General features: G+C 43.7%; 1 protein-coding gene across 3 annotated transcripts; it reads right to left on the bottom strand.

Annotated features, from left to right (window-relative positions):
• Nucleotides 1–254: 254 nt before the first annotated feature.
• On the bottom strand, nucleotides 255–10,292 carry RPL6 (ribosomal protein L6). Of its 3 annotated transcripts, none has more exons than XM_061602810.1 (7): nucleotides 10,227–10,292; nucleotides 8,622–8,771; nucleotides 6,476–6,574; nucleotides 3,968–4,111; nucleotides 3,446–3,494; nucleotides 1,461–1,645; nucleotides 255–452 (listed from the first exon to the last, which is right to left on the bottom strand). In XM_061602810.1, the coding sequence occupies exons 2-7, from the start codon at nucleotides 8,769–8,771 to the stop codon at nucleotides 300–302; spliced, it is 780 nt and encodes a 259-aa protein (XP_061458794.1). In that variant the 5' UTR covers nucleotides 10,227–10,292; the 3' UTR covers nucleotides 255–299. The 3 variants fall into 3 exon arrangements, with proteins under 3 accessions (XP_061458794.1, XP_061458791.1, XP_061458792.1); XM_061602807.1 differs by lacking the exon at nucleotides 10,227–10,292 and adding an exon at nucleotides 10,038–10,122; XM_061602808.1 differs by lacking the exon at nucleotides 10,227–10,292 and adding an exon at nucleotides 9,665–9,733.
• Nucleotides 10,293–11,384: the final 1,092 nt, after the last annotated feature.

The following is an 11,384-nucleotide window of genomic DNA, read 5'->3' as shown; positions in this document are numbered from 1 at the left end:
CCAGAGTTTCAAAATGAAGGAAGGGTGAGTAGGAAGGCTACCATCAATAAGGAGATGGCTGGTTCCCGACCTAGATTTAGTGAGAAGGAAACACTAAGGAAAATCACTGCTCTTGGGGTACCCCTCATGTAAACACTTCAGAAGGAAATGTCACGCCATCTGTTCTCCCACCTCCCCCCCCCCCAAAAAAACAAATTTAGGTAGCATCAGTTTAAATTTAGATAAACCAGAATAAAATGCTAGGAAAATATTACTGTGGGTTTTCCCAAAAAAACTTTACTGTGATAGATCCAGACTATTTAGAAGACCAATTTGTGAGGATAAACTCCATTGGAAAGTGAAAACGTTGAACGCAGATAGCCTCGAAGCTGAGGCACCTTCTTGATGACTGGCAGGAGTTGGGAGTCCACAGCCTTCTGGTCTGCCTTGCGTCGCTCCGTTATCTCGTATTTCTGAGAAAGCAGGGCAACACTTAAGTCAATTACTCTCTTTCTAGTGCCATTTGCTTTAAGTGGACAGTTGAAACAGGCTCCCCAAAGCCTACAAACTTTCCCCTCGCTGCCCTCCCCTCCCCGCTGCTTGGGACTAGGATCCCAAGAGCTACTTTGATATGCCTAGTTGCATTAAAAAAAATTCTCTTTTAACATCAGGATGTCCTCTCCCCTCTCCGGCCAATATCATTTCACAAAATGCTTCCAAAACTCGTTTGTCCAATACCTCCTTAGGGGTCAGGATAACAAGGAAAGACTGCGATTTCCAATCTAAGGATAAACTCCGTAATGATACTGGCAAACTTGTGTGCAGGGGTAGTGGTTCAGGACAAACAACTGGGCCCAGGCCAACAGGAAGGGGGTTGGGCTGTCCCCCCAACCCAAACTTCCCTGTTAAAGGCTAACTTTGTTTTAATGTGCTACACAAACTGCTATTGGAGGTTGCTGATTCACAGGGTTGCCATAAGTCATGACTGACTTGAAGGCACATAACAAAAACACGAACATGAGCTCTGCAAGCCACTAAATCCCCACAGGTTTACTGCAGGCTTAAAATAAAGTCTGCATCTAAAATCTGTTCACATTTTTTCTGCAGAAGGCAGGCAATCCGATAATGTTAATCTGGTACCCTCCAGATGTTGCTGGATTTCTTAACAACTGGAGGACACCAGGTTAGGGAAGACTACATTGAAGCAACCCATCACTACAGTTAAATGCTCCTGTTCAGCAGTCCCTAAAAATCACCAAGAAGATTTCGTGTTATGCACATTTTAATGTATTTTGCTTCCTTATTTGAGGAGATTAGCCGGATTTTAATACTTGATAGTATTTTTCCCTCCAAGGCTTACTGTACTTCTAAACCTGAGAGCATTTCATTTTAGGTGTTCAATTAAAAGATGTCTCCCCTCCCTCCTCGTTTGCTTAGGCCCATCCCATCTAGTTAGAAGAGAGACAGAGACACACACAAACCTCTTTCTCAGTGTCAAAAATTTCACCCTCTTGGTGTTTGGGCCTACGCAGCCTCTTCTTCTTGAAGTAAAGGTCACTGAGGTGCTTCGGAATCTTCACTCCAGAGATGTCAACTTTGGTCGAAGTGGCAATGATGAATTTCTGATGAGCCCTACGCAGGGGAACACGGTTGATGGCCAAGGGCCCTGAAGGCAAGATGCAAAAACAAGCATATTATGTGGTGGCCTTGAAGCACCGGAAAACAGCCTAATTTTCCCCAGGCAGTATCAGTTTTACGGCCATTCAAGGGGAGCACTGTGGCGTCCCGGGCCTACAACAATCCCTGTTCCTTCCCGCCTGAAACAGGTGACCCCAAAGACGCCTGCCTTATTTTTTTATTATTTATTTAACTGGCTTTGGCCAGTTACCTAGTGCCCCACAAGCCTCAGCAATCCCACCTCCTCCCTGGAAATAGCCAATAAGTTAAATATGGTTTATATCTGTGGGTTTATCTGTAGTTACTAGGTTCAGACCCTTGTTTTGTAGCAAAGTAATGACCAAGCATGCACTTGCATTATTTAAATAAATAAATATTTATTATGTTTACAGAATCACTTAATGTTATATATATTGTTCTAAACCCAACCTGCCTACCTACTTACACTAAAACCAACCCACAATAAGACCTAAACCCTACTCACTAGTTGTTAACAGATCAAATACTATCAAAATCCTGCCTTTCTCATAGCCCTGTCTAAATAATAATTGTCACTTTATCCCTTTTCAAACCTTTCACTCACTCCCCCTTGCAAACATTCCAGCCAATCACATTCAACATTCTATTAACCCTATCATACCTAAACATGTTAACAGACATAAAAAATGTGATTTTGTCACAAGCAGTGTTGCAAGCTCTATGCAAAGCCATCAATCGACCCTTCAGAGGAAAAAAAGCCAACACAAAACATGACCATCCAGAAATCCTATGCGCTCAAGAAAAACACAGCCACCACAGGAAATTGCTACAACAGTTGGTGATCACCCCGAAAGTGCACCTTTAAAAAAATGCACTACTGCATTCTTTGGCCCAAGGACTTTCAGAGTGGCCGTCAAGATTGAAAAAGCATGCAACAATAAAAATTATAAAAATAATCCTATTGTAGTTTTAAAAAAATCTTGGCAGTTACTCTGGAAGTGCCATTTGTCAAATCTGGGGGCGACACTTGCTTTTGTTTGGTTCAACAATTTACATACTTATAGTGGTTTGGCTGGACATAAGTTATCTGTGTGTTTTGTGGGAATGAATCGGAGTGGGATTGGAAGACTGTTAAGGACATATTTGGGAGGGTTTATTGGGGTGTGTGTGCAGATCCTAGTATAGTTGTTTTAATTAATTAACTAATGATGCTGTTTTGGGAGTCTGTATTTTGTATTTGATTTTTAACTCATAATGTTTATGTTTAAGAGAATACTTTTATTTTTCTGTTCATTATGCTGTTTTGAATGCGTCTTTTATATTTGGCCTGAATTTGTAATGTTTTCTTGTGATGTTTTGTTCAATGTTTTAATCTAGGTTCTAAGTCACTTTGAGATTTGTCTCTCAAATAATATAAAGCAGCACAGAAATGACTTAAATAAATAAAGATACTGCTTAACAGTGTAGTTTCTAAGCATACGATGAGGTTAAAAAGGGGTAAAATCAGTTAAAATTAATCATAAATGACTAGGGAGTTATAATCCAACACCTGGAGGGCCACAGGTTCCCCTCGCCTGGTGCACGGATCACAACTAGGTAAGTCACGTAAAGTTCCCTCAATGCTCCGAAAAGCTATAGAAATATAAAGTATTATTGTCACCATATGAGATTATTCCCCACTCTTTCAATATTTGTAAGTGTTTATAGATATAATAAAAATTTTAAAATCTAACATTGAAAATTCAATGAATAGTTAAAATCAGGTTAGCCGATGTTATAGGACCAAGTTGTCAACGTAAGATTAACTTACCTGTTACAAGCAAAAGGCCACTTCCGAGCTGCTTCAGGAAGACCACTCGCTAAACACAAGACAGATGAGGTATGTAAAATTGCAAGGAAAGAAAAAGTACACCAAACCAGAACTAGCCTGGTCTGAACCCTGTCTGTGGCTTAACTATGGTTTGCTTACTGCCAACAAACCACATTTTGAAGTTACATTTTGTTGTTGGCTTATGAACTTTGCTTTAAGTATGGCTTGGAACTAGCTACGTGTGAACCCTTCCTTACCCATGGTTTGTTTGGCCACCCAACCCCAGGGACTCATAAGTGGCTTCCATAAGACAAAAAGCTGGTAGTTGTTTGCCACAAGAAAAAGAGCAGCTGGAAAAGCAAACCAAACTGTGGATAAAGAAACCATGGTTTGTTTGATCATGTGCTTACTATATGGCTGTTTGAACAAACCATGGCTTAACATTACGTGCTAGTCAGGCCAGAGAGTTGCTGCTCATTTACTGAGATCACACAAACAACCGGATGTCAGGATTCCCCTTACCTTGCCTCGGTGGCGACCAGTGAGAAGGATCACAACAGTTCCTGGGGTTATTGAAGACCGCAGCTTCCTCTTGTGCAGGGCAAAATTCTTTTTGCCATGGCTCAGGAGTTTGCGGGGAACATCTTCCGTTGGGTAGTACCTCGGCTGAAAAGAAAGGAATTTTTTCCCTGCCAAGCACTCGCTTTTGCCATTTTTAATATCTGGTCTGGAAAAAACTCAGCCATATGGTTGCCTGACAGCCAAAAACATTTTGATGCTGGAGCCTAGATGTCTGAACACTAGCCAGAGCTGGTGCGTAAGCATCCCATGCCAAAATTCAGAGATCTCGTGCAGCAAAGCATCACAGCATAAGAAAGGGGTTTTTTTATGCAATGTAAGAAAAGGAAGTTGTTCATACTTTTCCCACCCTTTTCTAACATATTAATATAAAGACGACGACAATACACACAGTGCAAAACCAGACCAGTCAACAGCTGCAGTTAAGGGCTTGCTTCTATTTTGGGTAAGAATGGAGAAACTGATAATGCAAGCTACAACCCCTAAGATGTGTTTACTAATAATATTTGGCACAGGTCTCAAATTCAATGTTTCTGAGCTTATTTATACAGTAGGAACCTTCCTTATTACAAAGGAGGAGCGTTATAGGACAGGTGAGTGTTAACCACAATGCACAGCCCAACATCAATGCAAGGACCTAAACATTCAACTCTCGTTTACACTTTACGATGGGGACCTGTGGCCCTGCAGCTTTTGGCTGGCCTCCAACTCCCATCATCCCTGGCCCACTGGTTGGGGCTAACTAGAGACAGAGTTTGGTACCATCTGGAGGGCCATGTATCCCCCCACCCGGCTTTATGACAGTGGCTTACACAAGACAAAAAAGCAGTACCAATTTTCAAGTGTCATCTGTTACAGGGAGCAACATTTACACAGACTCCATGTGCTCATGCGCACATGTTTTACGCAGTCCCCTGCTGCTAAGACAGCAGCAGGCCAGGGTATTGCTTCTAATCAAGCAAGCCCAATCAAACTGTTTCCATTAAAAAGTTATTCTTCCTGTGCACTGAGGTGGGCAGGCTTCAGGCTTGCTGGACTATGCTGCAATTCTATAGAAGTCTTTGTGAGAGTACTACGTACCATATTCAAACTATTACACAAATGAAATAGAGAACAACCCCCATACTTGTATATCAACAAAAAACAATTTGTTTCAGTTGGATTTAAAATTACACTGGATTCAACACAAATTACTCTTCTGAACCTTTCAGCTTCCTTCAAAAGCATATGATTAAAACTACTGGGGATGGTGGACAAATCAAGCAAATTTAGCACACATGATTTTGACATGTCCTAAAATTGCTACCCTTTTGAGCAGGCTGCATTAATCTGGTACTGAACACTGTTTTATGGTTCAAGGATGCCTCTATATAGTTTTGAACTACATTCTGGTGTTGTGGAAGCTAACTGACTGACAACATAGGATTCTGAGAGTCTGTATTATCACAGAGATTGATTCTGTAACACCAGAAAGATAAATTCTGTCATGCAATGGCCTGAAAACCTTGTCTGTATTTGCATGTGCAGGCTATCACAGAGCAAGTTCTGGATACAAGGACTTTTGGTCCGCATATGCCTGAACTGACTCTGTGATTATAACTGCATTGTTGTGAATATCCAGATCTTTGCATTTGGAGTGCTGCTGTGAGCTGGAAAATGGTTCTTTATATCTGTAGTCCTGTACCCCTCTAGCTGATTCCCCTTTCCTCTTCGTTTTATAAAATGGAAAAAAAACCCAAAACCTGAATAAAAGTATGAATAAAAACAGGATGCCTCTCAGCACAATCTGAGTGGAGGAATTTGTTTTCAGTACGGGAACTGAACGGAGCTCAGTCCTTTCACTCTAACCACCTGAGCTGTATGCAGACTGTGCAAGCAATGAGATATCCTTGACAGGTAGCCATTACGCTAGCTGAAGAGATGACTATGGCACTAAGAACATACTAGCCCATGGCATTTTTATTTTTTGCTAGCCAGCCCAACCTCAGATAACGGATTGTATCCAACGTTAGCCCTACCCAGAGTGGACCTGCTAAAATTAACAGATACGAATGACTCAAGTCTGGATACAACCCAATTATTTTAAGTCATTTGTTATGCCTAAAAGGAACAAAAGAGCCACCTTTTTAAACTCTTTGTTGGCTGGTCACTTGGGAGGCAAACTGCACTCCCCACAAGCGAGTGGCAGTTTTTGAGCCCGACTTCCATTTTCTGTCCTCAGCTCTTAAAAAGGGATCCAGCACTTAATGGATGATGTGCAAAGTGCTGTAACAATACGTAGCTTAACACCAGCTTCACAATAAACTGTGCTGCAAAGTACTTTTTATTTCTATTTCCAAAGGGAAGAAGGAAAGCAGAAAGCCAGAGAAGGTGTGACCTGTGACCAGGCCTGGCCCACGAGTTCAGAAGTCTTACCCACTACACTGCACGGCCTCCTGGACAAGTCCTTACCATTTTGCGAAGCTTGACCACCCTGTTGCCTCCATTCTTATCGCCCCCAACGGGCTTTGTGCTAGTGGCCGGCTCTTTCTCTCTCTTCTTCTTTTCTATCTGAAGATGAAGGAAAACATGAACTACTTGAAAAAATATTTGCAAACTAGTTTTCCACGCAGTGAGGAAGAAGTGAAACCTCGTTAGATCATACCCAGAATCTATCTAGTCCAGATTTGAGCTAGATGCCTCTGGGAAGCCAACAAAAGCAGGGTACAGAGGCAACAGCCCATCTCCCATTGTTTGCCCCCATCACCTAATATTCAGAGATACAGTGGGTGCTATTCAATCCTATCCTAATCAGAGTAGACCCACTGAAAGTTAGTGACCATGACGAACAGAGACTCATTAATTTAAATGGGTCTACTCCAAGGATGGTTTAGTTGAATACATCCTACTGCCTCTAAACATGGGGGATCCGTTTTACTAATGGGTTGAGAGACATGAATTTATTATGGGTGAGACCAACCTGGCCTCATTCACTGGCCAGAGGAGCAGCAATTGCATTCAGCTCTGACTGCCAGTCGCCCAGGGACTGCAGAGCCAAGGACAGCATACTCCAGCTTCTGTCATCGCATCACAGTTAGGAGTTGGAGGCACTGCTTGGCGGTGGCTGTGCTCCTATCTTGAGAATCGTCTCCAGAAGGTGATGCTTGGGGAACACTACTCGAGTCCCTGGGTGCTCCAGTATGGGGTCCCGCAGGGCTCAGTTCTGTCCCCCATGCTTTTTAATATCTATATGAAGCCGCTGGGTGAGGTCATCAGGAGTTATGGAGTGCGTTTCCAGCAATATGCTGATGATACGCAGCTCTATTTCTCCTTTTCATCTTCTTCAGGTGAGGCTGTTGCTGTACTGAACCGCTGCCTGGCCGCGATAATGGACTGGATGAGAGCAAACAAACTGAAGTTCAATCCTGACAAGACTGAGATGCTGCTAGTTGGGGGGCCCTCTGGTCAGATGGTTGATGTCAGACCTGTCCTAGATGGGGTTACACTCCCCCTAAAGGAACAGGTCCGTAGTTTGGGGATCTTATTAGATCCGCTTCTGTCACTTGAGGCCCAGGTAGCCTCGGTGGCACGAAATGCGTTCTACCAGCTTCGGCTGGTAGCCCAACTACGACCCTATCTGGACAGGGAGAACCTAGCCTCAGTTATTCACACTCTGGTAACCTCTAGATTGGATTACTGTAATGCTCTCTACGTAGGGTTACCTTTGAAAACGATTCGGAAACTTCAGCTAGTGCAGAATGCTGCGGCCAGAGTTCTTACTGGGACGAAGAAATTCGACCACATAACACCTATTCTGGCCCAACTGCACTGGCTTCCAATATGTTTCCGGGCCAGATTCAAAGTGTTGGTCCTTACCTATAAAGCCCTTAACGGCCCTGGACCGCAATATCTGATGGAACGCCTCTCCCGCTATGTTCCTACCCGTTCACTCCGCTCGACGTCTAAGGCCCTTCTCCGGGTCCCAACCCATACAGAGGCCCGGAGAACAGTAACAAGATCTAGGGCCTTTTCGGTGGTGGCCCCCGAATTATGGAATGCCCTTCCAGATGAGATACGCCTGGCGCCTTCTGTCATCTTTTCGGCACCAGGTAAAAACCCACCTCTTCACCCAGGCATTTTAAAGTATTTAAGCTTTTAATCTTATTTTTTTTAGTTTTCTTTCACTTTGTTTATATAATGTTTATATTGTCTGCGCAATACACACTTGCTGTATTTTAAATATTGTGGTTTTATCATGTTGTACACCGCCCTGGGAGCTGCTAGCTATAGGGCGGTTTACAAATGCAACTAAATAATAAATAATAATAATAAAATTCATTGGCCAAAGAAGGGAAAGCTGCAGAGGGTCTGCTCCCCTGCCTCCGCTCCATGCGAAAAAGAACATTTTCAAGAACTAGGGCCCACGCTTGTTTTCCTAATTCCTTCCAATCTCTTTTCCTTTTGTGTCGTGCCTGCAGGCAGGAACCAGCTCATCACTGTTAAGTTGCACAGAGAGGCATTTTGGGTTGAAGAGTAGGATAACAGGAAGATCTGCTGAACCATTTAAAAAGCCGCCATTATGATGAGAAAGCTGCATTAATTTGCAATCCCCCCTCACCTTCGTTTCTGGAGCTTTGTACTTGCGCTTGTACATGGCCTTTCGGGCGTACATGGCCGACCGGGAATATTTCCCGATCCCCCGGGCCAGCACTGGGTTGCGGCTGGTATGGACCTTCCGAACCCTCTTTGCTTTCTTCTCGCCCGCCATCTAGAAAGTAGAGAAGTGAAGGTTAGCGACTTGCATAACATAAGTAACAAAACAGAAAAGAGAACATGGCACAATCGAAAACATTTAAACAAACTTTTAAAAAGTCCTACTCAGAGTAGACCGCTGAAGCTAATGAACATGACTAACAGGTTCATCTTCGTCTGTTATGAGGATAAACTGGAGAGGGGGAGAAACATGTACACCACCTTGAGCTCTTTGGAGAAAAGGTGGGATATAAATGCAACAATAAATATATAAAATTAATTTCAATGGGTTTTCCATGAGTAGGACAGCAACCCCAAGCCTCCTAGAACAAGGGACAGCAGACTTTAGGCTTGCGTTGTTTTTTAACAGAATGCAGAGATCCCTCAAGCAGAGCCCAGTGCAAAACACACACGCTTAGCATGAGAGAATTCTGAACCAGGGAAATTGCATCAAGTACCAGATTGTTCACAGTCCTTCCATGTCCACATCCACTCCTGGTTACTCTCTCCCTAGCAGTCTTCAGCAATAAATTTAGGGCAGGCAAGTCATTTTGTAACTGCCATTATTTAACAACTGGGAATCAAGTCTTCTCAAGTCACCCAGACCCCCTCCCCTGGTCTACATTCTGTCTACCCCCATCCTTGAATCATAATTTCCCACCATTTGTCAAAAAGGGCCAAATAGATTATATTCAGCCCAAATGCCAGCTCTAAGACACTTTCTATCCCCCCCTTCTCCAGCAGCACACTTTTCATAAATGAGGCATTAGAGATTAGCACCCGGGAGCAAGCAAATGCTTCCTAGAATGCAAGAATTCTACGTCCCGGACTCCTTCTGAGAGGAATATAAATGTATGAAATAAAAACGGGGGGCAACTGTCACTATGAACGTCTGACCAACTGATTTACACAGACACGGCTAGGATTCGAACTCAGGACCGCTCTCCCAGATTCAAAAAACATCAGCCCTGCACACGCCAATCAACGGCCATCCTTAAAAATACAAGACCGAATGGACAAGGCATGCGCCACCTTCGCCATCAGCCCCCTCCCTCCTTAGGGCGATCCCTTCTCACCAGGACGATTCATTCATTGGAAACACCAGAGAGCGGGCAGCTAAGGAGCCAATGGCTCCCCCCACCCCAATTGCAAAGCCACACAAGCGATCTCTTGGGTCGGAAAAGCTGCGACGCTTGTCCTTCCCTGTGCCGCGCGTCTCTTCGGTGCAATAAAACAGCTCCCCCCCCCCGCCTCCCAAGCGAAAGAATCGGCGGCGGCCTACGCTGCAGGGGCGCCGGGTGATGTCGGTTCCCGCTTTCCCCCGCGAAATAACAGCCCCGCACCGTCCGCCAGACATCCGCCGCGGAGCCTGCTCCTACCCGCACCTCGTGCGGTGCTTCCCTAAGGCGGATGGCAGCGGATACTCACGACGGGCCTCAAGAGCGAGACCCGATGCCGACGCCATTCTTACCTTCCGAGAGGGGAAAAAGAGACAATATCCGGGATCTCGGCGCTAAAGAGGCCAGTGGAGTGACATCATCGCGCGCTTCCCAGAGCACTCTGGGAGATGTAGTTTATATGGTATTACGAGCAATTGAAGTTATTTTGCCCCCCACCTCTCCCAAATATTGGGGACTAGCCCCTTCCCACCTTTGAAATGATCCCTCCGCCTGTTTTTTCATCATGCGTCTACTGATTTCAGCAGACATTGTCGGTTGTATAATGCAATATAATCACGCCAAGTGTTAAGATTGCAGTAGAGAAACCAATTGTACCAACACGCTGAAGATCACACTCCGAATTAAACCGTTACAGATTCTAGTTTTGCATTCCGTTGCTGTTTAACTCCAGTCTCGGCATTTTCACCCTTTATTTTTATTTATTTATTATTTAATTTATATCCCACTTTTTCCCCAAGGAGTTAAAGGTGGCCTACAAACATGGTTCTCCCCCTCCCAGTGTCATTCTCACAACAATCCTGAGAGGTAGGCTTAGGCTGAGAGACAGTGACCAGCGTAAAGTCGCCCAGGGAGCTTACTGGCCGAGAGCGGATTTGAACCCTGGTCTCCCAATCCCAATGTGTTGCTCATTACTGGAACAAATATGGATGGCTTAACAGGCTATTGTAGTTATGAAGTTTGTCTTGTATTTGTTATATAATGAAAAATGAAAAAAGTATTTTGTTTTATAAGCAGAACTTTACTGCATATGATAAAATGGTATACCTGAAGAGAGTTTCTCTCTGTGCTGTTTCTCCACTGCAATCTTCCACTTCAAAATATAAACAATAAATACTTTTCTTTTGGCACCTTAAAGATTATGGCATTATCTGTCCAGGCCTAGAGTCCACTTCAGGAAGAAAAAAAGTTGGACCAAGTGGCAATGAAATGCATAAAGTATCGACTGTGGCAACTCTGTTATAACTACCACGTATGCAAAATAAGCACAGTGATGATCATTCACATTCATATTTTTAATGTTCACCGCCCAGAGAGCTGTTGCTAGTCGGGCTGTATATAAGCTTAATTAATTAAATAAATAAATAAATAAATTCAGCACTGCTAACATAATCACTCAAACGTGCAAGATGTGAAAAGCAAAGTATGGAAAGGGTGTTAATCATAGAAAG

The sequence above is a fragment of the Rhineura floridana genome, chromosome 19 (genome assembly GCF_030035675.1).
Source record: "Rhineura floridana isolate rRhiFlo1 chromosome 19, rRhiFlo1.hap2, whole genome shotgun sequence".
In the NCBI taxonomy this organism is placed as follows: domain Eukaryota; kingdom Metazoa; phylum Chordata; class Lepidosauria; order Squamata; family Rhineuridae; genus Rhineura; species Rhineura floridana.
Note: the sequence above shows the minus strand (reverse complement) of the source record. Positions and strands in the feature narration are given on the sequence as shown.

Bases quoted from the DNA above. Each gene is read 5' to 3' on its own strand.
- RPL6 (XM_061602807.1), bottom strand. From the start codon at position 10,112: ATGTCTGGCGGACGGTGCGGGGCTGTTATTTCGCGGGGGAAAGCGGGA. The intron at 3,495-3,967 runs GTAAGGGGAATC...TCTTGTGTTTAG, and splicing joins CTGGTCGCCACCGAGGCAAG to CGAGTGGTCTTCCTGAAGCA. The intron at 453-1,460 runs GTTTGTGTGTGT...CTGCTTTCTCAG, and splicing joins TTTTTGACACTGAGAAAGAG to AAATACGAGATAACGGAGCG.